Source organism: Lepus europaeus, chromosome 8 (genome assembly GCF_033115175.1).
Source record: "Lepus europaeus isolate LE1 chromosome 8, mLepTim1.pri, whole genome shotgun sequence".
Lineage (NCBI taxonomy): Eukaryota > Metazoa > Chordata > Mammalia > Lagomorpha > Leporidae > Lepus > Lepus europaeus.
Window position 1 is genome coordinate 63,913,503 of NC_084834.1, and position 26,690 is coordinate 63,940,192.

At 39.4% G+C, this 26,690-nt stretch overlaps 1 protein-coding gene across 3 annotated transcripts in view; it reads left to right on the forward strand.

The window, feature by feature from the left end:
• CAMK2D (calcium/calmodulin dependent protein kinase II delta) overlaps window positions 1–11,702 on the forward strand; it is a 343,804-nt gene extending 332,102 nt beyond the window's left edge. For 2 of the 3 annotated variants that reach the window (XM_062199706.1, XM_062199705.1), the window contains exons 16-19: window positions 4,719–4,813; window positions 6,603–6,831; window positions 8,350–8,445; window positions 9,636–11,702. In XM_062199706.1, coding sequence (XP_062055690.1) covers window positions 4,719–4,813; window positions 6,603–6,831; window positions 8,350–8,416 — 391 coding nt within the window. In that variant the 3' untranslated portion in view covers window positions 8,417–8,445; window positions 9,636–11,702. The remainder of the gene's footprint in view (window positions 1–4,718; window positions 4,814–6,602; window positions 6,832–8,349; window positions 8,446–9,635) is intronic. The other variant, XM_062199707.1, reaches the window with a different exon arrangement.
• Window positions 11,703–26,690: the final 14,988 nt, after the last annotated feature.

Genomic DNA, 26,690 nt, shown 5'->3' on the forward strand with positions numbered 1-26,690 from the left:
TGAAAGTAAGCCATTCCTGGCAGAGCAACCCCTAAAAGCAAAGAGACATTAAAAAACAAACAAACAATCAAAAAAACCAAAGAAGCAAATAGAAAGTGCATTTTAGTGCTTTAGTTTAATAAATGTTTTTTTCCTGAAGTTCTGCAGAGATCAGGGACAGAAAGAAATTAAGAGACATTAGGCAGCTTTTACAGTACAGCTTAACTTTATGTGCATCTCTTTCTTGTGTTTGTTTTTTTAAAGAAGGAGTTTTGATGATGCTTAATTTAATGTTTGTAAACTACTGGATCATAAATTATTAAAGAAAATTGCTTGGCTGAGGTAAAAGGAAACCTTCAGTTTTTTGGTTTTTTTGTTTGTTTGTTTGTTTTTTGGACAGGCAGAGTTAGATAGTGAGAGAGACAGAGAGAAAGGTCTTCCTTTTTCCATTGGTTCACCCCCCAAGTGGCTGCTTTGGCAGGCACATTATGGCCTGCGTGCTGCACTGATCTGAAGCCAGGAGCCAGGTGCTTCCTCCTGGTCTCCCATGCTGGTGCACTGCACTCCCGGGCCACAGCAGAGAGCTGGACTGGAAGAGGAGCAACCGGGACAAGAACCTGGTGTGCCAGCGCTGCAGGCGGAGGATTAGCCTATTGAGCCGTGGTGCCAGCTCAGAAATCTTCAGTTTAAATAGGGCATAAAGGTTTATTAGACTATACGGTCAGTAAGTTATCTATTTGGGAATACAAATCTGTCTAAGGCTTATCCCCACACTGTAGAACAAAATCAGTTACAAATAAAGCAGTTAAATGGAAAACATATTGAGTCTGATCTCAGAAAGATCTTGAACAGCTGGGAAAAGTAATCATACATCAGAAAATAAAATGATTAGTTTACCTAGGTGGATAAAACTTGCATACTTTAATTACAAAGACAAAAATAAAACTGAAAGACAATAAACTTAGAAAAATCTTTGCAAGTTATGTGTCAAAAGTTATTTTCTATATTGAATAGATAAGACTGAGAAGTAGAAAAATAGGTAAAGGACATGAACTGACTAGTGGCAGAAATAATACGCTGTTAGAAGAAGTATAAATAACAAAAACAATAATAAGAGTATGTTCATTTCCACTAGTTCAGTATATGCAAATTGAAAACAAGAGCATTTTCTGCCTGTGAGAGCAGCAGGGGTAAGAGAGGTGCAGTCTAGGCAGCGGCTTCACTATACCTTAGGCTGCAGTGTGTATCAGGACAAACTTTCAGCATGCTAGTGGCAGAGATGGAGTTATAAAGCTATGATTATTATTATTATTATTACTATCAGACTTATTTGAGAGGCCAAGATACAGGGAAAGAGGGGGATCCCATCTACTGTTTCACTCTCCAGATTCCCAAAATGTCCAGGGCTGAGCTAGTTGAAGCCAGGAGCCAGGAACTCAATGCAGGCCTCCCACATGGATGGCAGGATCTCGCCTACTTGAGCCATCACCCATTTTCTCCCAGAGTGAGCATTAGCAGGAAACTGGAATCAGGAATGGAACCAGGGGGCCGGCGCCGTGGCTCACTTGGCTAATCTTCTGCCTGCGCAACAGCATCCCATATGGGCACTGGGTTCTGTCCCGGTTGTTCCTCTTCTGGTCCAGCTCTCTGTTGTGGCCCAGGAAGGCAGTGGAGGATGGCCCAAGTGCTTGGGCCCTGTACCCCATGGGAGACCTGGAGAAGCACCTGCCTTCTGGCTTCAGATCAGCATGGTGTGCCAGCCGCAGCGTGCTGGCCACAGTGGCCATGGCGGGGGGGGGGGGGGGGGGTAAACCAACGGCAAAGGAAGACCTTTCTCTCTGTCTCTCTCTCACACATTGTCCACTCTGCCTGTCCAAAAAAAAAATCTTTTTCAGTAGCACTCTCCTATTGAATGTTAGAAAGATGTGTTTTGTTGTTGGTTCAGGGTCATGGAGCGATGAAGGCAAGCAAAAACTGGATACTCTCTGTGTTCTCACAGAGTATAAAGTGGGATGTTTTAAGAATTGCAATACCTTGGGATCATACACTAATTCTGTAATCTGGCCTGATTTTGTACTTTGAGGCCCAGAAGTAATCCAACAGCACTTCTACTTAGGGGTGTTTGGGATGCCGGAATGTACTGGTGTAGCTCTATCAGCTTAGAACACCTGTTCACAGCACACACTCCCGCATGTCAAGGGGCAGCTTTGTTCATTTTTTTTATGAATCCAAATATCCTGATGCAGGAGATAGATAGGAAATGGACAGATAGATGGTAAATAGGTAGCTATGTAAAGAGAGAGAGTGAAAGAAAGAAAGGAAGGATGGAAGGCAGGGAGGGAGGGAGGGGAAGTGGAAGAGACGGAAGGAGGGAGGAAGAGGAGGGAGGCAGGAAAAGAGTAAAGAAAAAGCATTTGAATATATTGATTTGTGATGGCTGAGTAGAGATCTAGCGCAGCACCATAATTTCTGAATGATCGTTGTTCTGAGATAAGGTAGTAAGAAATTTTCTTCACTAATATTGACAATGAAAACTGTACTTTCAGAGGAAATAACAGCTCCTGGCAGAATAAATTCTTGTTACCATAGAAATGGTATTCTTCCCATTTTGCTCCTTGGAAAGAGATTGTATGTTATGTATTTGACTGTAAGCTTAAAATCACCTGTCTGGCCGGGGAGATTAGCATCCCTACCCATCCCTCACCTCTACCTTTCTTCAAAAAAGACCACTCTACGTCTATGAACAGTACTGCACTGTGAGAACAATAATGAGACTCTTGAAATTTACATTTCTGTTAAACAGTTAAGAAACGTTTCCTTCCAAATGGGGACTTTCAATATAAAATTAGATGTGACAGGGCCGGCGCCGTGGCTCACTTGGTTAATCCTCCACCTGCGGCGCCAGCATCCCACATGGGCGCCGGGTTCTAGTCCCGGTTGCTCCTCTTCCAGTCCAGTTTTCTGCTGTGGCCCGGGAGGGCAGTGGAGGATGGCCCAAGTGTTTGGGCTCCTGTGCCCTCATGGGAGACTGGGAGGAAGCACCTGGCTCCTGGCTTCGGATGGGCGCAGTGCCGGCTGTTGCGGCCATTTGGGGAGTGAACCAACGGAGGAAGACCTTTCTCTCTGTCTCTCTCTCTCTCACTGTCTGTAACTCTACCTGTCAGATAAATTAAAAAAAAAAATAAAAAGTGTCAAAGTGAGATGGGGCTGGCACTGTGGCATAAGAAAAAAAATTAGATGTGACTTCATCCACTGTGACACGCTTTGGAGAAAATTGATAAACAGGCCAAAAATCTTATGATTTGTACCACTTTTACCTTCCTTGTGAAATCCCACTAATTTGTCAAATCCAGATATTGTCACTTCCTCTGAGAAGCCACAAACCAAAGTAACAATTCTGTATCCCCCCAACCCTGTGTTTTAAAGGGATTTACATACATAGCCCAGTGACCCATTGTTGACCATATCAAACAAATAACCAATCATTCCCCAAATATGCCCTGCATTTTTATAGTGGTATACTGTCACACCTGCTGCCTTCCTACTATCCACCACCTTCCCCACACCTGGAAAATCCTGGCTTATTCTTAAATTTTCTTTCTCTTAAATATTTCCTATCCACTGTCTGTAAGTAATCTGGTTGCAAGCATTTTACATTTACTTCCATTCTGGTGTTAGGTACTGTGTCATAATTGCTTGTTCAGAAGAATATCTACTACATAATAGGTTTTTAACAACCTGTTATCATAGGGGCCTGCATTGTGTCACAGTGAACCATGCTGCCACCTGCAACACTGGCATCCCACATCAGAGCCCTGCTTTGAGTCCTAGACACTCCATTTCTGATCCAGCTCCCTATTAATACACAAGGGAAATCAGTTAAAGATGGCTGAAGTGCTTGTGCCCCTGCACCTTTGTGGAGACCCAGATAGACCTTTGGCTCCTGGCTTCCCCTGGTGCCATCCCCAGCTGGGATGGAAGATCTCTCACCACCAACCCCCTTTCAAATAAATCTTTTTTAAAAATTAATTATTATAAATTTATCCAAAGAAAGTTTATTGGCTTTCTCTGAATATTTAAAACTGTGTAACCTTTGTTGAATTATAGTTCTAGCATCAAACAAAAACCAGGATGTTCATTTAGACCACCTGTTAACTTTTTTTTTAAAACTAACATAAGCTTTAAACACAAGCTTAGTTCAGTCTTATATACCTTGCCAGAAAATATAGAATGTGATCCCTTCCTTCAAGTTAGTTATAATATAGATGGTTAACATGAATAAAGAAGGTATGGTCCATTAAAAATTATTTCAAAAGTATTTCATTTCCAAGCCAGATGTGATTTGATAATATTTATAGAGTGTATTACACTTGGACTACAGGACTTGGAGAATTTTTTTTTTAATAATAAATTTAAGTCAAGAGTTAGAAAAATAGGGAAGAACTACAGAAACCACTTTGGAAACAAAAAGTGGAAATTTTGAAACAAAGACTCCTCAAGTATTATGGATTATTCTCTGCTTGAACCAGTCTTAACAGAATTCTCTGTAAAATGACTTTTTAGAATTGACTTCTCAACCTGCCTTCCCAAGGTCTATGATAGACATTTTATATATTTTTAATAAAGTGTTTCTTAGAGGTTATTTCCTTCACTGAGTGATAACTAAGAATGTTTACACATGAAACAATACAATATGTTAATACACTTTTGTATTGGTTATTCTCACTTTTGTTTTACAGAAAAATCTGTGACCCAGGTCTTACTGCATTTGAACCTGAAGCTTTGGGTAATTTAGTGGAAGGGATGGACTTTCACCGATTCTACTTTGAAAATGGTACGTTTAATCTTAGTTTAATAATATGCCTTTTCCAATCACTCTGAATTTTCCTCAAATTTGGCAACTTCTTTGCCCTTTTCTGCAATGAGATTTTTCACCTTCATCCAGCATTTTACATCATAAATTTTTTGTATTTAAAATTGACAAAAATGTCTATGATAGGCTTAAAAGTTTTGGTGTGTTTTGGAAAATATCTGACTTTGTATAAAAAATAATATCAATTGAATATACCCCACCCCTGTGAATGCACAATGTCAGGCAAAATGAGTTGTCAAAAATGTGTTATTTCAAGTTTTTATAAGAGCGTTTATAAGAAGCCAATCCTCATGCGATAGTATTCAACAAAGAAGCAGACTTTGAAGCATATTCAGTGCTTATGGTGCTTAAGTTCAGAGTAAGATATAAACAAAGATGAATGATTAGATAAATATTTCCATTCTTATAAGAATTCTAGTGGTCTCAGGAAACAACCACGTTTCAGAGTAGGTGATAAAAGAATTCTCTCCTGCAGAAATTCTTCCCATTACTCAGAAAAGTATAAGCCAGAAATTGCCTTTATCCTTCTGATTTTCTTTACACTCAAGGGCATTAGACATTATGTTGTATTTACTTGATGCACGAAGTGAATTCACTCATTTTGCAGTGAGATCACATTGAATTAAAGAGAAATTGTAGCTCTGATTATGACAATCAAGTTCACTTCCAGTAATTTTGAGTCTTGACATGAATGCCTGCTTTTGCATCAATTTTGAAGTTAAGACATATGGAACGAATTAAATTTTCTTATATACACCAGGCATTTGAAAAAAATTGAAAATAATTATGTGATAAATTCGCTCTAACAGAGCTTCAATAAATGATCTCATGCTCTCTCTGTTCCTAACACAGAGTTCCTAACATCATCTCCTAATGTTTCCTTCAACATTCAGTTGATACCATCTCATCTTTAGTAAAACTCATTAATCCATTCATATTTTAACCTATTTTAGCATAACACTGCAGACATCATTACATCCCAAAAGAATATATTCCTCATAATAGGGTATTCTTTTCATGTAACTATAGTAATAACATTTTCAGATGATATGCACTAAATCCTCCTTTCTCTTGGTGACTAGCACAGGGACCAGCTGTCAAAAAAGGGGATGTTGGAACCTGGTAAGAGCAATACAATTGAAGGGAATAGATTTAGGACCAGAGGCAAGTTCTGTGTCCACTGCTCATTTTGGATTTTTACTAGATGATCACAACTGGACTATCATGGAATGGGCTTTTGCCATATGACGACATGGCTCAAGATGCAGAAACAAATTCAGGCTATCTCTAGCCTTTATTGAAGGCAGTGGTCTCCGTGCTTAATAACTTGACAAGTCCCTTGTTTCATGCACTTCATTAATAGCAACTAATAGAAAGAATATCCTGTCAACTGCCACAGCAGTTTCATCATTGAAAAGTGAGAAGCTTTTTGGTGCACCTAACTTTATTTATGTTATGACTTCCAGTTCTGACCACTTACCATTATAAATAAAACATTGCCCCAAGCTTTTCCCTTCAATCAAAACTTCCAGAGTAGCACACACATTGCCTGTAAAGGGAATCAAAGAAAGGAGACTACCCACATTAGTACTTTCTCTGTACAATACCCAGCACTCAGTTAGTGCAAATACTTAGTAGGTAATTAGTTTGTAGATGAATTTCTATTCATTGGCCCCAACTGAAGTCATTACTGTTCTTGGTTTATTTTACATATAAACTAAACTTTGATTTTCATGTGATTCTCTTTCAGCTTTGTCAAAAAGCAATAAACCAATCCACACTATTATCCTGAACCCTCATGTCCATCTGGTAGGGGAGGATGCTGCCTGCATAGCATACATTAGGCTCACACAATACATGGATGGCAGTGGAATGCCAAAGACAATGCAGTCAGAAGAGACCCGTGTATGGCACCGCCGGGATGGCAAGTGGCAGAATGTTCATTTTCATCGCTCAGGCTCACCAACAGTACCCATCAAGTAAATATTTCCATGCTGTCAACTTCTTTGTTAATATACCATGGTCAGCTCCTGCTATTGATTTCATTGTTACTAGTATGGCAAATGTTGTTTAATGCTAATGGTTGGTTATGTTGGTGAAAATAAATGTCTTAATGAGAAAAGTCTATAGTTCTCTGGAAAGATTAATCAGATCAACTATTTGTGGGTTGAAGCCTGCGATAGAGTAGTATGTGATAGGTTAGAAACTAGAGACTACACTGTCAAGCTGATTTCTCATAGGGTTAAATGAGGAAGATGCATGTAGTAACGAAAAATATTTGTGACTTCACAAAGGAAGGGGATTAGAAAGAAAGCACAGGGAAGAGTTTCTGAGATGGCCAGTATACTATCCAGGTGCTTCCCTTCATGGATTAACCCCCAGATCTCAGTAATAGATATTAGGACAAGTTTGTAAAAGATAGCATTTATAAGACAAATATCAGGTGTTGCAGTATCTGTCCCACCTCACCACTCTACTGCAGAGGTCGTGTTTGCTTTTACAGTCAATGATGGATGAGGCAAATGTTTAATGCATATCTTCTAGATCCTTCACATGTGCCAGATTCAATGTGCAGTAAAAGACCTTACCTACAAAGACGCATATTCTAGTTTAGAAAGCAACTAATTGCTGAAACCACAGGAGGAAAAACAAACTATATGATGTGGTTATAATCAACTTCAAAGTGAAGTGGCATGAATGTAGATAACTATTTATAACAGCCTGAATGTATATTTTGTATAAATATAGGATTCCCGCCAAATGATAATTCTGATTTGGAGACATTGAAAGAACGAAAAGAAGATATTCCAAGCTAAAAAGCATCATGAAAAAAAGTACAGTGTCAGGATCCTAGCTTAATATGATTAAACATGATGAGTAAGGAATGCTGGCTCTAACTGGAGTGAGTGGAAATAATGGGAAATTGGATAAATCAAGAAAGTGGGGCAAGATGGATTAAAAAAAAAAAAAAAAGGAGAGTTTGGACTTAGAAGGTTGGCCCACTGCTGATCTATTTCCAAATTCTCCCACTAGGATCCCTGTCAGTATTTGGGGGTGTGGAATGGTTGGTCAAGTCAGTTCACTAGAGAATGCATCATGAGTTCTTAGTTTGATGACCTTCCACAGTGGTTTTCAAAGGCCTTCTCTGTAGCCTTAATAATTATGTGTCACTGTTGCATTTGAAACAGTGGGTCAACCAGGACAAAAAAAAAAAAAATAGAAACAATAGATTAAAATTCATCTCCAAATCAATAGCTATGTAATTAAGAGAAATATACAAAAGGAATGTAAAGATTCCAGTTTTTGTGTATTTGTGTATTTTTTTTTAACCAGAAAGAGGTATAGCACAAATTACCAGTTAACATAGAAGGGATTCCATTCATACAGTACGAGGGAGTTAGATTTCACTTTGATTCCCTTAAGTGTATATAGGATAGAGCCTATTTAAGAAAACTTCATTTTATGCCATGTGGCTTAAATGAGGCTTCTCTTAATAGGCCACCTTGTATTCCAAATGGGAAAGAAAACTACTCAGGAGGCGCCTCTTTGTGGCAAAACATCTAAGGCCTGAAAACCATTCACATGTGGGTCTTGTAAGTAACATCCTGCTCCGTGATATTTTGTGATTGGAGCTAGTGACTGAAAAGCTGCATGGCTATTTTTCTTCCTTTTGAGGATATTTTCTCTTGCAATATATATAATGAAATAACATACAAGGTCTTTGAAGATTCATAGAAACTTTGCATGAGCTCTTGAGTCTAATGTTTGACCGCATTTTGTAGCCTAACTAGCCTAATTATTATTTTAAAGGTAGTAAACAGAAGCAAAAGAAAAATTTATCAACACATGGCATTGTGTCAATTTAGAATCTTGCAGTTCTCACATCAAAAGCCAATTATGTCTGGTTATTTTCAGACAGCTCTCAGTTATTTAGCCCTAATTTATCCTAAGCTTTAGAATCCATTGATGTCTTACTGTTTTTTTTTTTTTTTTCAAGAGGTTGCAATTCCTGTAAGCATTTGGCTGAGGTTAATATATAAATTAATTTGCTGTGCCTGACCAACTATAATGGTTCTTGACCATGAGGACAGGCCACAGAAGAAAGTCAAGCTGAAACTTAAAACTCACAAAAATAGGTAATTCCAGAGGGTACTTAAAAGTTGACTGTAACTAAATTCATGGCTATGTTTTTTTTAAAAAAGATTTGTATTTTAAACATGAATTCAAAGGATTCAGATATGTGTAGTGTTGTTGTGAATATTTTCCTCCATGCAAAACATTGAAAATTATCAAAGATTTAGAAGTAGTGCTCTCAGCTGTTGCTAAAAAAAAAGAATAATCATGTTTTCTCTACTTTTAATGCTATAGTGCTTGTAAACTGATTTCTTAGGTTTTAGTGTCCAAGGAACCTAACAATAATGACAAAAGCTTAGGATGAACTTGAACTTTGAGTCTGTTTCAACCAAATGATAATATTAATTTAGTTCATTTGGCTAGTAAATATGAGTGTTTAAATACATAGTTTTAATAATGATTGGAAGCTGTATCTCTATATTTTTATTTTTAGCTTTAACTTTTTGTGAATAATATTGATGTTTTAATATTGTCTTTGACATTGTGTCTTTATTTTATCTTGTAATGATTACAATAATCATTGATATGTAGTGTTTTCAGTTTCTTTAGAGTTTGAAAACTGTAGCCCAGTCACATATATGGTGAAGCAAGTTGATGATATTTTGTAAAACAATATAATTTATTTCTTCCTCCTCCTTTCTCTTTTCAGTTAAATATCAACAGTGCCACTTCTACATTCTCTGTTCTCAAGGCACCTGGATGGTAACCCTGGGCCGTCCTCTCCTCCTCTTCATGCATGTTTCTGAGTGCATGAAGTTGTGAAGGTCCTACATATAATGCATACGTGATGCATCCTGTTATCATATATTCCTTCCTATACATTGTTTACATTTCAATGACGGGGATGTTCCATGCAAATATAGATCACTGTTGGCAAACAATAGGGGGAGGTCAGACAAAAAATTCCACAATATTCCAAGTACAACTTGTTCATCAAGTTTCTCTGTTTATGCCAAGATTTAACAGACTTAAAATATTATTGTTCTCTGAATGACAGTCTGTAAGTGAAATGTAAATTTTTAGAACGCTTTGCTGTTAATCTCTTTTGGTTTGTTTGGTTTTCGTTGGTTTATTTTTTTTAAAGCAAAAGATATATACCTTCAGTTTCCTTGTGTGATCCTGCTTGAAATGAATGATTTTTCACTGAAAGATTTGCTGTTTAACAGTTAAAGTGTGTTGGTATGTGTACAAAAGCACTTATGAATGTAGAGCAAGAACTGGTTGATGTGCTGCCATCTAAAGCCAAGGTGATTTGGTCAAACCGTGTAAACTGGAAAAATTCACATCATTTACAAGTTTGATCACTTTTAGGCTATACTCACACTGTTCTAATGAATTAGCTTAATTGATATATTTTTCCCCTTCTTTCAGCTCTGCTGTTTTCTTCATTGTATCCTCTCTGTTGCTTTTTAAGTTTTCTTTTGTTTTATCGTTCTTTATTTTTCTTCCTTTACTGGCTAGTGGTGTAAGAAAAGAATAAAACAAATCTACTTAACAAGAATACAATAAAAAATAAGGCCTTTTGAAGGTAATCTATCACTTTTGTCATCTTTAGGGCTTGAAAACATTTTGTAAAGAAGATTTTAAATGTGTTTATTCCAGAATGGGCAGTAGTTTGGACTTAGATATCCTCACTACGTTGGAGGAACCCAGTTATTAAAACCTGTGATGGAATCAAGTCAGTCCCTGCTTTCACTGCAGCGTGTCTTATGACTGGGGCAATTGTAAAGTACCAAGGAAGTAGCAGATCAGCGTTTTATGCAGATGCGTGCGCGTATTTCTGCCTTGTGGAATGCTAGGGCCCCTCCTGCTTCATCACTAGCTCCTTTTCTAAAGTTAGGGAGGATGTCACAGACGTTTGCCATTCTTTTAAGTGTTCTGAACTTGAACTTTGTGAACTTGTGCTTTCTTAGCTTCTCTCTGAGTCCAAGTATCATTACTTTCCTCCATGGAGCTAGGATTTTCAGGTTTAAACAAAAAGAAAAGGGAAACATCCTGGGTGTTCTTTGTGCTTCTCATTTCACCTTTGTTGACTCAATTCCCGTGAGGGTTTCTCTCTTCCCTGCAATGCGTTATAGTGCATGGAATTTCCATGGACGTTATTTTAAGGTTAGTTATTATTCATGGTTGTCAGAAGCCTATTTTTAAAGCAGAAGAAAAAAAAAAAACAAACTCCTTCTTTTCTCTCATTTCACCTTTCTTTGTTGATTACTAATCACCTTAGATGTTGTTGCTAGTGGATGTATGGTAGATGGATTGAAGCTTTTCTGATAATTATTACACGATTTAAGACAATATATATTTAAAATAAATATATACAGTAAATGTATTGAGCCATGTTAACCTGCCAATGAGATCTGTGAAAAAGTAATGGCCTCATTTTTCCATTTTTAATTTCTTTTACCTTTTTGTGAAGCGGCTATACGTGGCATACATGTATTTAAAAAAAAAATAGGTGTAGAGTGTTTTTTTTTTTACACTTTTAACTTAGCATGTGGTGTTGAACTATTATCATAGATCAAGTTTGTCTTCCACACTAAGATGTGAGGAAATTGTGATTTATTCTCTTCGCCACAATTGAATTACACATTTATGATCTAATATCATTTTGAAACACTGCAGTTTACCATGGGACACTGTATATATTTCTTGCCATAATGGTAAATGACTGATTGATATATTTAAGAGTTAATAAATTTGTGATTTCTGCTGACAATGCGTCCATCTTTATTTCTTACAAAAAGATACTGTATTTGTGCTTGAATGGTGCTAGCCAGTGCCAAGGGCAATATGTCCTACTGTGGTCTCACTTAGCACATCACAACTTGCCCTTGTTACTGGCAAGTTTATTGTCCTGTTTGCACAAAATTATGGTCTCTCTTGAGAAAATTTGCTGAGAATACAGTAGCTAACTACTAAGAGTCCTAAAAACTTCAAATGTGAGCTCTCCAATCCATCCTTCACATGGTGATAGCATTTCCATTTTCTAACCCAAAACTGACCATATAACACTTCAGTCAGCATTCAGGCAAGGTAAGTAAACAGAAGTGCTCAACCTATTTCTACTTGCTAAAAGCACCATACTTTCTCACACATCTGTTTACTCTGTTTATTTATGTTTTCCACATAGAATAGTCTTCCTGGACTTCTTCAACCTAATTCTTACTCATTCCTTAAGGTTCAGTTGAGACTGTCATCCCCTCCAGCAAGGCTTGCTAAGCAGTACTCTGGGCTTACTTTTTCCTACTAACCACATTGTTTTAGAAATAGGTCTTTATGTGTATCTCTTCTGCTGAAGGGTAATTTCTCTATGGGCAAGAACTGTATATTCATCCTTGCATCCCCAAATACAAACCAGGGCCTGGAAGGGAGATACTGTTAATTAATAGTTGTTGAACAGAGACTAAACTCTATATGGGGACTATGGGAACCCTAAAATGTAATCGGAGAGTCCTGGGGTAATGACAATATTGTCTTGATACTCTGAGCAAGTTGCTTCTTCCTTCTGAACCTGTTTCATATTTGTAAAAGAATACATATACCAATTTTAGAAGTCTATTGTGAGAATTAGCAATAATGGGTACCAATGGCCTGGAATTACCATTGATGAATATAAAATGGTGGCAGTTATTAATCACTGATATTAATATTCCTATTGCTATTATTGTTATTCCTTACTCAGGGAGTATATAACTATTATTTTGCTGTGGGCTGCTCTTTTTATGTAGGTTTATTGTTATTGTTAAGGTTACACACATATTCAGATGTCTTAGAAAAATGACAGAGATATTAAGATTGTCATCCAAACAAAAATATTTTCTATTTTAACAGATTATTCATATCTTACCCCAGAAGGATTTGCATTTTAAAGGCATTTTCCACTTTACAATGGAAGTCAAAAACGTCTGGCTTGTCCATTAAAAATGTTCTTACCTTTTAAAAAAAAATGACTTAGTGAAATAAGCCTTTATCAAGGTAACTAACAGAGTACCTAAAATGTAATGCATTGGAGTGAAATGGACATTTTGAGATTCAATGATTGTTTATAGCCCTTGTCTCTTCCTTTGAGGAACAATTTTTTTTTGTCATACTATTTGTTGAACTCTTTTATTTAGTGTAGGGTTAACTTTATGATCATTAAGTAAACTGAAAACAGATCTTTGTAAAAATTAAGGGTGGGAATGGAAGAGGGAAGAGGAAGAAGGTTTGGAGTGTGGGCAGGAGGGAGGGTTGGGAGGGAAGTATCACTGTGTTCCTAAAATTTGTATATATGAAATACCTAAAACTTGGATAATTTAAATAAAATTTAAAAAAAGAAGAAGAAGAATTTGCTGGGGCTGGTGCTGTTGTGTAGTAGGCTAAGGCTCTGTCTGTGATGCCAGCATTCCATATGGGCACTGGTTCAAGTCCACTTCCAATCTGGCTCCCTACTAATGGCCTGGGAAATCAATGGAAGATGGCCCAAGTGGTTGGGCCCCTGCACCCATGTGGGAGACTTGAGAGAATCTTCTGGCTCCCAGCTTCCGTCTGGCCCAGCCCTGCCCATTACAGCCATTTGGGGAGTGAACCAGCAGATGGAATACTCTGTCTCTCCCTCTCTTTGTGTGTAACTCTGCCCCTCAAATAAATAAATCAATCTTTTGTTTAAAAATGAGTTTGCCTACATTTTAAAATTGGGTGTTGATTTCTGGCTTCATTAATTTGAAAAACTATAAGGTTCTGTTGCACATGTCATTTGTTCATGATGGCAGTAGTCACAAAAGCTAACACCACTTGAAGAGAATAGCATGTGCTTCACTCCTGGGATTCTGCTGCAGGCTCCTGAGGTGTGGGCGCCATGCCCATACTCCTATGGCTAGATGTACTAGAAGAGAAAGAGATGCAACCATACCAACAAAGCTAGTTATGCATTTATAGCCAGTCATCTCCCTCACAGGTGTTCTTAAGGCTCCCCAGGAGTCAAACTCTAATTGCCTTTGTCCATTCTCTCTTCCACTCTTCTAACACTTATTTCAGATGTTACTTGCTTTTTTCTACTGCCAACACTTCCCTCATCATTTAGGTGAGGACATTACTTCCTGCTTCAGTGCAAAAAATGAAATTTCTGGATCTCTGTCTTCTCACATTACAATGGAGAAGAAGGCCAAAACCCTGACAAAGACCAACACCTCTGTGTATCCTGCACACATTCACTCACAGGTATTGCTCTAGCAAATCCCATTACAATGGAGAAGTAGGCCAAAACCCTGACAAAGACCAACACCTCTGTGTATCCTGCACACGTTCACTCACAGGTATTGCTCTAGCAAACCTCTGCTTTGGTTTGTTGTAAATCATTTCCTGAATAGTAGATATCCTCAACAATGTCTTCATTTCTTTTATAGCCAAACTCCTTGGAAATGTTGCCTATTCTTACTGCCTGCAATTTCTCTCATCACACTCTTTTTAACCAACTCCAACTGCCCTTATAAACACAAATCAGTTTTTCTCAAAGTCCACTGATGACCACCAAGTTATTAAATCCAAGGATCAATTTTTAGTCCTCAGTTTACCTGATCTCTCAGCTGCATTTGACCCAACTGTTCACCATCTCAATTTTGAAACACATGCTTGTTTTTCAGACAGTGCTTTTGCCAGATTTTCCTCCTACATTTATCTAAGTTTCTTTCTAGTCTCTTAAGTGGTCTCTGTTCATCAAACTGACTGTAAATTTTGGGAGTCTTTTTTTTCTGTCTTCACTCACTCCTAGAATAATTACAGCTAATCTCAATGGCTTTAAACTAAAACTAAAAAAGTTTTCTCAAAAGTGTATCTTCAATGTAGAACCATTTTAAACTCCAACAATGTATACCCAACTCCCTACTTTAAATCTACATTGTGGATTAACATATTAACAAATTAACATTAACAAATTAACATGAGCTCCTAATAGTCTGTGACAAAACTTTCTCCTATTGCAATCTTTCTCTGCATATCAAAAATTGGCAATTCAATTCTTCCATTGATCAGACTGGAAATATTTGTATCATTCTTAATTCCTCGCTTTCCATTTGAAATACCATCGCCTTCAAATATAATCAGAATGTGGACCCTTCCCATGATACTTTGGCACCTTCTTGTACTAAATCACCATCATTTTGTTTGTATTACTGGAATATCCTCCTTATTACTTATGTGGAAGACCTGGATTGGGGTCCCAGCTCCTGGCTTTGGTTTGGCTCAACTCCAGCTGTTGTGTGACTTTGGAGAATTAACCAGATGGGAGCTCTCTCTGACTCTCAAAAACAAAAAAAGACTGCTCCTTAGTCTTGAATGTATATTGAAATTACAACTCCTGGTGGCTTTTGTCTCTCTTTTACTGTATGTTAAGCCAAAACTCTTTGAGAATGAAGGTTCTCTGAAACAAAGGGGTTTATTGAGTCATTACAGATGCCAGCCAGAAAAGAACCAGGTCCTGGGACAAGTTCTGCATCTACTATCATCAGTTTTTAGAGAGCACTTGGAAAATGTCCACTACATCCCAGAGCTAAGAGCCTTTTTATAATGAAAACCTAGAGAGAGAAGCATAAATTATTTATGTTGATCTTACATTGGTTGCAGAGAAGAGCCACAGGATAATGCAAAGCAGGGAATTGTTAGGGAGGAGGATAGTCCATAAGGAGAAATGCTTCTGGACTGTTTGGAGTCAGTCTGGAAAATTTATGCATAAGCAAGAGGTGGTGGCTCCAAAGAGTCAGCCACCAGGAGTTGTAATTTCAGTATACATTCAATATACATTCAAGACTAAGGAGCAGTCTTTTTTTGTTTTTCATTTGAGAGTCAGAGAGAGCTCCCATCTTGTTAATTCCCCAAAGTCACACAACAGCTGGAGTTGAGCCAAACCAAAGCCAGGAGCTGGGACCCCAATCCAGGTCTTCCACATAAGTAATAAGTAGAAGCAACCCAACTACTTGAGACATCACCTGCTACTTTCAAGGGTATGCATTAGCAGGAAGCTGGAATCAGGAACCTCACTGGGACTCAAATCGAGTCATTCTGATGGGAATGCAGATGTTCCAATCAGCGGCTTAACTGCTGTGCCAAATGTCCACCCCTGAAACAACCTCTTGCTGAGTTTGGCTTATAGCTGTTAACATTAACTCATGTATCCCTTTGCCACTTCATCCTCCATCCTTTGTATTAAATCTAGGAGATCTCAAAAATTTTTCTTTTGTCATTTCAATGAAGCAATAAAAATGAACTTGTTAAAATATAAAGAAAGCATGTCACTTTGGGCTGAAAACCATCTGATAGTTTCTGCTATCATTTAAAGTAAAGGCCAGAGAGGAAATCCTAGATTGGTCTTCAAGACTCCCCATTATTTTTCTCAACTCACTCTTCTGTGAACTGAGGGCTTGCACACTGGCTGTTTGCTGTGCCCTAACTACTCTTTTTTTCAGAGATCCAAGTGGATGGCTCCTGCATTTTCTTTCTCCTTTACAAAATAAAGTCAGCTTTTTGGTAATGCCTTCACTTACCATGGATCCTATTCAAGATTTCAAACTTCCTCCCCTAGTGGACTCTTCATATCCTCCTTCCCTGATTATTTTTTCTCCTTAACAGTGTTTAACATATTTCTTTCCTCATTTTATTTATCATACATATCAATTGTCTCTTCCAGTACTGTGAAAGCAGGGTGTTTTACTCCTTTGTTCACTGATGTATTCCTAGAAGTGTCTGGAACATACTGAGTGCTTAATAGAAATTGATGGCTGACTTCACAAATGAATCGTTTGCTCTCTGGCTTTACAGTTGGAAAAGTTGAAGCTTCCAACACTTACATAAGTTGCCTCAGTGTAATCTCAAGGGTTATAATTGCTTACATCATGGTTACTTGGGGGGAAAAAAAGGAAAGCAGGGAGGAAAGAAGAGAAAGCACTACCGAAGTTGAACAACAAACTTTCAGCAGCACTGCATACATTTAGAAACTTTTTAAGTTACAAGTAACAGGAAATGAAATTCCAAACTCCTTAAATAGTAAGGAAAGTGCATTTTCACAGAATAAGAGTTAGATAAGTCAGCTCCAGGGATGTCCAGATGTCCGTTTCAGTTTCTCAACAACATAGGAAAAAAAATTTTTTTCCATTTTTCAGTTACGCGTTCCTGAGAGTACACTTTATCCTCTAGGTCCCAAAATGCACGACTTGGTCCCTGGTGTCACATCCAGTCAGAGCAGCATCCACCAGAAGAAGATCTCTTACTCTTCCTCGTTCATACTTCCTTTATGAACACACACACACACACACACACTCACTCACATGCCAGCAGTCCAGCTGGCCTACTGCTGGATCACATGCCATACCCTCTTCGGCTTAGACTGATACAGATCTAACCCTGAGCTAGGGTTGGCCCATGGTCCTTCAGACCATGGATGTTCAGGAAAAGGTAGATTCCAAGACAGAGTTTGATTGTAATATTTTTCCCCTTAAAAAGTTTAGGAATTTGCACTGGGTATTACAAGTACATACAGAAGGCCGGCACCACAGCTCAATAGGCTAATCCTCAGCCTGCGGCGCCGGCACACCGGGTTCTAGTCCCGGTCGGGGCGCCGGATTCTGTTCCGGTTGCTCCTCTTCCTGTCCAGCTCTCTCTGTTGTGGCCCGAGAGTGCATTGGAGGATGGCCCAAGTGCTTGGGCCCTGTACCCGCATGGGAGACCAGGAGAAGCACCTGGCTCCTGCCTTCGGATCAGCGCAGTGCACCAGCCACAGCAGCCATTGGGGGGTAAACCAAGGGAAAAGGAAGATCTTTCTCTCTGTCTCTCTCTCACTGTCCACTCTGCCTGTCAAAAAAAAAAATAATAATAACTACATACAAAAAATCAGGAAAAAAAAAACTTTTATTGCCCCCCTTTAAGGTAACTATTATATGTATGTAATGAGTTGTAAGAAAATAAAATGTTGGGGAGTAAATTACTTTCTCCCAATGTCAACCTCATGCACAGATGCCCTCTCTCTCATTGTGTGTTCATGACGTGCCCCACCAGAGCTGCCAAATTCTTTCATCCCATAACTATCTGGAACTCAAAAAATTTAGACATTTCACTTTGACGTTCTTCCAGGAATTCCTGTTACTAGGAAGGTCCGATAAGGCAGAATTACTTCCTACTTACCCTCTTTGCCATGCCCTACCTTCAACAAAATTAAAAACGAAAAAAAAAAAAAGTGCAGACCACTTGATGCCTGAAACCACATTTAATGGTCAATGTTCTTTAGGGTTTTTTCCCTTTTTATTACTGAAATTAATCAAGTGGGAAAGTAGTGTGCAGGGAGTAGCAACCAAGCAAACATCAACAGTCTCATTCAGAATCCACCCACTGGATCCTACTGAGCAAAAGAATCAAGCCATTCGTTCATCTATAGCAGCTGCTCCCAGGCTAAAGAAACAACCTGCTGCTGTGTGGGAAGAATGTTTAGCTAAGAGCCTTGTGATTAGGTGGTGTGAAGTGCACAATGCTGCTTTCTGTCAGTGGTGTTGCTCATCACCAGTGATTCAGAGACAGCTTCCTCTGAAGATGTGGTTAGTCACCACATCTTATTTTTTTAACATTTATTTATTTATCTATCATCTCTCTCTCTCTCTCTCTCCCTTTCTGAAGACAAAACAATGGAGAGAGGAAGAGGGAGATCTTCAATCCACTGGTTCACTCCCCAAATGGCCACAACAGCCAGATCTAGGCCAGTTTGAAGCCAGGAGCCCAAAACTCCATCCTGGTCTTCATATATGTGGCAAGGGCCAAGCACTTGGGCCATCATCTGCTGCCTTCCAGGCACACTAGTAGGGAGCTGAACCTGAAGTGGAGTGACTGGGACACAAACTGGCCCTCCTCCAACATCCCAAGTGGCAGCTTAACCTGCCGTGCCACAATGCCTGCCCCCAACCCTCATCTTAGAAAAGCCTTACTTCACAGATTTTACCTTCTTCTCATATTTGCTTTTTAAATTTTGTCAAAAGCACCCTTTCAACACTCCAAACAAAAGAACTGATGTCTTATTGTTCAAACTTCGGAGAGAACCCACTCTAGAGTGTGAGGCTAAGACAGCTAATTTGAAAGGTGACAAATTCACTCTCCTGCATACCCTTCTTAAGAAAATTAGCTATTCTACTCTACAAAAGATGAAGGACTGAATATATACACACACGTAAATGTACATAGACACAAAGAGATACAGAACAGAGGCATGTTAAAATAACAAGCAGGCATGCGGCTCAACATAGAGATGAGTGGGAAACATAATATTTTCTGAAAGGCAGGAAACATGAACACAAGGAACCATTGACCAGGTGCCTACTATGTGACAGACACCATGATAAGAATGTTCCCAGGAAGAGAAAGCCCCTCCTCAGAAGGCTGCAATTGTGAGCTTGTACCTAGTTCCTGACCTGGCTCTACTCCCAGACTCATACTTAAGCCAAAGAAACTTGTTAAAAACCAGTAAACATGCCCCTCTTTTGGGCCAAGTCACACTTAGCCATGAGAGATCTCTCACTATCCAAGCTATTACTCATTCCTCAAGAGCCATCCCCAGGGTTTGAGACTTGACGGCTGGAGATGTGTGTTTGGCTTTGCTCAGTGTGGTCTCCATGATAACTCTCTGTTGCCATTTGTCAGGAAAGACTGAGAAGGAAATGAAAGGAAGAGAGAAGGAGGCAAAGAGAGCTTTGGAGCTCCAGGTCTCAGCAACAGGAAGCCTCAAGAGTTTTTTCACCTGGGTTAATCGCACCATGCACTCTTCATTCACATTTTTTTTTTTTTTTTTAAGATTTGCTTATTTGTTTGAAAAGCAGAGTTACAAAGAGACTCCCAAATGGCCACTGCGGCTTGGCCATCCCAAAGCAAGGCACTTGGAACTCCGTCCAGGTCACTTATGTGGGTGGCAGGGTCCCTAACACTCAAGCCATCTTCCACTGCTTTCCCAGGTGCATTAGCAGGGAGCTTGATCAGAAATGGAACATGCAGGACACTAACTGATGCCCATACAGGATGCCCGCAATTCCACAACTCTGGGCACTGACAGGGGCAAACTGTTGAAATCTTTACCTAATATATACTAAACTGATCTTCTGTATATAAAGAGAACTGAAAATGAATCGTGATGTGATTGGAAGGGGAGAGGGAGCGGGAAAGGGGAGGGTTGCGGGTGGGAGGGAAGTTATGGGAGGGGGGAAGCCATTGTAACCCATAAGCCGTACTTTGGAAATTTATATTCATTAAATAAAAGTTTAATAAAAAAAAGATATTTGTTAAAAGCATGCATATGCACAGCTCCCAAGAACAAATATTAATTCTTGCTGCACACAGAAAGAAAACACTTTGCTAGATGCTTCGCAGTCATCAATGTCCTCTCTCATTCTAATGTATTTCAGTTCTTTGCCACTGCCCCTTCAAGCTTACCAGCAAAACTATGGGACACTCTTATTTTTAAAGATTATTTCACACAGAGGTTTCAGAGTGCTAAGTGTCTTCTGTTCTTATCATCTTCCATTAGCAGAATAGAAAATGGATGTTTTTTCTCCCAAATGGATGTTTTTTTCTCCCAATTACATAAATATAACAAAAATAAAGTAATACTGCACATTCTTTTATGAAACTTGCATTTCACTTACTGGCATATAGTAAACAAGTTTCATTTCAAAAATATGTTTTGGGGTGGGTGTTTGGGGCAGTGATTAAGATGCCACTTGGGCCACCCAGATTCCATATGTGCAAAGGTCCAAGTTTTTCACAGGCCTTTGGTTGTTTCCTTAGGGAAACTGAGACAGGAGAAAAATACTGAGTCATTCATTCAATTTTTTTGACCTTGTAAAAACAGAATTTACGGGGCAGAAATTATCAGAGACTAAACTCATGCTCCAGTTCATTCAAAATGACAAATTTTATAGCAAAGGTTGACAAATGACAAAGTCTGATCTCACATCCAAGTTCCCTCAATTCATGTCCAGCCTGCTTTCCACCACACTGTCACCTGCAGCTCTTTAAGCCACAGGCTTGACTCACAACCAGGACCAGGAGTGCAAAAAGAGATTCCGGAAAGCTGCTGCTGTTCATAGCTTTGGGGATGCTGTTCTCAACCTGTCCTTCCTACTTGATTCCATTCTTCTCCAGATCTTCTTACTCTCCTATGCAGACTTTGCTGTAGAGGCTTCTGGTTTCCTTGTTTCGTCGTTTCTTCTTTTTGCTCTTTAATAACAAAACACCCATTGTCTAAATGTAATTTAGGTTTCTCTTCCATATGGATGCTTTCTGACTTAGTAAGGGGCAATGTCCCAGTAACGTATCCTTAGTTGAAAATATCATAAGTCAAAAATGCACGTGAGGGGCCGGTGCCATGGCGCAGTAGGTTAATCCTTTGCCTGCAGCGCCAGCATCTCATATGGGCACCTGTTCTAGTCCTGGATGCTCCTCTTCCAATCCAGTTCTTTGCTGTGGCCTGGGAAAGCAGTAGAAGATGGCCCAAGTGCTTGGGCCCCTGCAACCATGTGGGAGACCAGGAAGAAGCACCTGGCTCCTGGCTTAGGATCAGCACACCTCTGGCCATTGCGGCCATTTGGGGAGTGAACCAGTGAAAGGAAGACCTTTCTCCATGTCTCTCCCTCTCACTGTCTATAACTCTAACTCTCAAATAAAATAAATAAAAATCTTTAAAAGAAAAATGCATGTGAGGGGCAGGTGCTATGGTGTAGTGGGTAAAGCCAACACTTGCTAGTACCAGCATTCCATAAGGGCAGTGGTTCAAGTCCCAGCTGTTCCTCTTCCGATCCAGCTCTCTGCTATGGCCTGGGAAAGCAGAAGATGGCCCAAGTGCTTGGGCCTCTGCACTGGTGTGGGAGAACTTGGAAAAAGCTCCTGGCTTCAGATCATCTCAGCTTTGGCCATTGTGGCCATCTGGGGAGTGAACCAGTGAATGGAAGACCTTTCTCTCTCTCTAACTCTACCTTTCAAATAAATAAGTAAAATCCAAAAGAAAGAAAGAAAGAAAGAAAGAAAGAGAGAGAGAGAGAGAGAGAGGGAGGGAGGGAGGGAGGGAGGGAGGGAGGGAGGGAGGGAGGGAGGGAGGAAGGAAAATAGAAAATGGAATTAAAAGATGAATTTATTTTTTTAAAAATTGCATACGATACACTGCCCTCCATAGCATGTGGGTATCGGCTGATGAGACTGCAGCTTGCTACTGCTTCCCCCATACTTACTGCATTTCACTAGCCCCAGAAAACATGAGCATTAAGCAATTCTATGTGCAGTTTCTACTGAATGCCTGGTGGGAAAATCCTAAGTCAGGGATCATCCGTATTACTTAAGCTGGGAAGTGCCTTAGACAAGAGTGGGAAGTCTAGATAGAATTACTCAGCCTGGATTATCAGTTCAGAACTGTAGATCAAGGTGAATAACGTGAGAACTCATAGGGACCCATATTTCTTTTTTTGGACAGGCAGAGTTAAACAGTGTGAGAGAGAGAGAGAGACAGAGAGAAAGGTCTTCCTTCCATTGGTTCACCCTCAAATGGCCACTATGGCCGGTGCGCTGCACTGATCTGAAGCCAGGAGCCAGGTGCTTCCTCCTGGTCTCCCATGGGGTGCAGGGCCCAAGCACTTGGGCCATCCTCCACTGCCTTCCAAGGCCACAGCAGAAAGCTGGACTGGAAGAGGAGCAACCGGGACAGAATCCTGTGCCCCAACCAGGACTAGAACCTGGAGTACTGGCACCGTAGGTGGAGGATTAGCCTATTTAGCCACAGCGCCGGCCGGAACCCATATTTCTTACAACTCCCCCTTAGCTGTTTAATTGTCATAATGATATTAGCAGTAATTCAAGAAAGAAAAATATAAGGATACACCTCATTTTCAGGAAAACTAGATAAATGGACAGTTTATAGATACTCTCCAATCTGTAGCCAGTTTTGTGACTGAGATATCCCAAGAAACAGAATAGAAACTTCCAATTTTAAAACAGGGTGGAGGAGGCAGCAGTGTGGTGCAGTGGGTTAAGCTGCCAGTTGCAAAATGGCATCTCATAGGGCAGTGCCAATCTGGGTCCCAGCTGTTCTGCTTCCTGTCAAGCTTCCTGCTAATACACCTGGAAAGCAGAGGAAGATGGCCCAAGTGCTTGGGCCCCTGCCCCCCACATGGGAGCTCAGGATGAGTTCCAGACTCCTGATTGCAGCCTGGTTCACCCCAACCATTGTAGCCATTTGGGGAGTGAATGGCAGATGGAAGATCTCTCATGCACTGTCCCTCTGTCTCTGTCTTTCAAATAAGTAAGTAAATAAACAATAAGTAAATAAATCTTCTTTTAAAAAAATGAATGGAAACAGGATATATTTATGAAAGTTAGAGCTCTGTTTTTCAACAATTTAGTGCCATGACCACTTTACACTCTTAACTATAATGAAGAACCTCATAAATCCTTTGTTTGTTTAGGTTACATCTGTTGAAATTTGAATGTTAAATAATAAAAATGAAAAAATTCATGTACTTCATTCAATTGGATAACCCCCAGAACAATGATGGCACCACTCATTCTGAAAGCCTCCAGAAAACGCTACACTCCATGAGAGCTGTGAGACATACAGATCTCCAATCCCTGTCAGCAGTAAGGGGGCTCTATGTGTACCTGGGCTTCCTCGAGATCTAGTAACATTCCAGGCACTAAATAAGGGATGTTCCAGGGTCTGGCCCAGTGAGACAATCCTAGCAGATAGTCTTAATGACTTTGCTTATCCCATGAAGTTTGGGATGACCATCATGGTGACCTAACAGCCTAACAGGTAAGATGGTGGTTACATACAAGATGGCTGCAGTTATGCCAAACTAAATCCTCAGAGTGTTGTGCTCTTACAGACTTCCTGGATTTTCTTTTCTTGTCAGCTTTTAGCTGAGGCTTCTTTCCCATGCGTCCTTGCTATTCCTGTTTCTGCTTATCTACTGTGAGCTTTTGTCCTGAATGCCTCCTTGTTTCCAAAATTCATAGACCTAACAATATTTGTCCTAAAACTGAAGTGTGCCAAAGCGTCTTCCAATTTCAGCTGGTCAAAATCAGCCCACTGTGCTTCCAGTGGCTGCCTCTTAGATTTGGGGTTCATTCATTTTCGCCTCTGAGATGTCCACTTGTTTTCCTCTATTTTTTCCAACATAGTTATTTATTACTGAAGGAGTTTTATTCCCACTCAATCTTAATTTTTGGTTTATGGGGATAAAAGAATAGCTAACTTTTTATAGATGTTTTCTATGTTTTCAGTTATGTTATCCAAGTTGTGAAATCTGGTTTGCATACGTCCATCTGTATTTATGTATTTGTTCTTTAGAGAGTATTAAAAAATCTATGCTGCTTAAATATGACACAAAAACATTAGCAAGAAAAAAATAAATTCATCAAAATGAATAAAACCTTTTGTGTCTCAAAGGATACTATCAAGAAAGTGAAAGGGAGTGGACGTTTGTTGCAGTCGTTAAATTGCTGCCTGAGGATGCCCACATCGTGTCTTGGAATCCCTGGGTTTGAATCCTGGATCCACTTCTAATCTAGCTTTCTGCTATTGCATATCCACCTGGATTGAGTTCTAGGCTCTTGGCCTCAGCTTGGTCCAGCCCTATTCAGAAATTTGGGGAGTCAACCAGCAGGTGGAAGATCTCTTTGTGTCTCTCAACCTCTCTCTCTTGCTTCCTTTCAAATAAATTAAATAAACAAGTAAATACTTTTAAAGAAGAAAGTAAAAAGTTAACCTACAGAATGGGAGAAAATATTTGCAAATCATATGTGTGACAAGGATGTAGATTACAGAGCATAGATTTAAAAAAAAACTAATCACAAAAAGATAGGAAACCCAATTGAAAAATTGGCAAAGTATTTGAATAGACATTTCCCCAAGGAAGATACATATAATTGACCAATAATACATGAAAACATGCTCAGCATCATTGGCCATTAGCAAAACACAAATCAAAACCATGAGATACCAGTGCACTCCAGCAAGTCAGCATCATGGACTATTTTTCTCCTGTCATGTCCATCTGTCTAAGTGTTAATAATGAGCAAATTAGAAGTTGGGTTTAGTTTGGGTTAGACAGGAAATTGTACAAGAGTTTAACTGAATACAGCAATTCCCCCTTAGCCAAGGGGGATATGTTCCAAGACCTCCAGTGAATGTCTGAAACTTCAGATAATATCAAAACTGATATGTACTATGTGTTTTCTTACACATGCATATCAATGATAAGGTTTAATCTATGAATTAGGTATAGTAAGACATTAACTACAAAGGACAATAATAACTGAAACTAGAATAATCAAAAGCAATATATTATAATAAAAGTTATATGACTGTGGTCTCTCTCATTCTCACTCTCTACTCACCCTTCTTTTCCTTATTGATCTTAGGAAACAGAGACAAACCTTAAAAAGTTAGACTATGGGGCCAAGGGAAGACCACTGTTGACGCATAGGGTAGATTTTGAAGTGTTAATCCAAGTTTTCCTGCAGGACTGAAGAGGAAATTCAGGTAGATAAGAAATGAAGGTAAAATGTCCAAGTCCATGTGGTGCTTAGTGTAATCTCAGGGGTGCTCCTGGGGGAAAAGGAGAGACAGGAAACTAGAGGAAATGTGACATTAGAAAGAGACAGAGAGAGAGAGAGAGAGAGAGAGAGAGAGAGAGATTCTTAAAAATGCTCTATTGCTGGTTTTGAAAATGGAAGAAGGCAGGGATACAGGCTCCTCCAACAGCTGGTAGAGGTGAAGAAACAGATGCCCCGTGAGAGCCTCTGGGTGTCCAGCTTTTCCAGCACCTGTATTTTAGCCCAGTGAGACTCAGGAACACATGGAAATCAGTATGAGGTGTTTCAAAGCACCAAGTTGTGGCAATTTGCTACAACAGTAATAGGATTTCAACCCAGAATGTCCCCACTAATCCAGGTGAGCGATGGAGACACCTAAGCATGGACAGGAGCAGCAGAAGGGAACTCAGGAAGTGTCTGTCAGGGTTGTGCCATAGGAAATCAGTGTTCCAGAGTCCAGATCCAAAGGGAAGCTGCTCTAAAAGACAGGATGTGGCAGATGACTAATTAATCACCATGAATCCTTCTCCCTTCTGAATGACAATGGTGTTACTTTCATCATCCCCTTGCAATTAGTGGTTATGTATCTTGTTCTTGCTGGTGAAATGTAAGCAGAAACACTCTGAGTGAGTCACTTATTAAACAAATACCTTAAAAAGCAGGTAGTCAAAAATCTACTCAAAATGGATCAAAGATCTGAATCTATGACATGACATCATTAAATTATTAAAGAACATTGGGGAAACCCTGCAAGACATTGGCATAGGCAAAGAGTTCTTGGAAAAGACCTGAGGTACAGGCAGTCAAAGCCAAAATTAATAATTGGGATTACATCAAATTGAGACGTTTCTGTACTGCAAAGGAAATATTCATAAAAGTGAAGAGGGAGCTGAGAGGATGGGAGAAATTACTTGCAAACTATACAACTGATAAAGGATTAATAAGCAGAATCTACAAAGAGATCAAGAAACTCCACAACAACAAAACAAACAACCCAGTGAAGAGATGGGCAAAGGACTTAAACAGATATTTTTCAGAAGAGGAAATCCAAATGGCCAACAGACACATGAAAAATGTTCAGGATCATGAGCTGTAAGGGAAATGCAAATCAAAACCATAG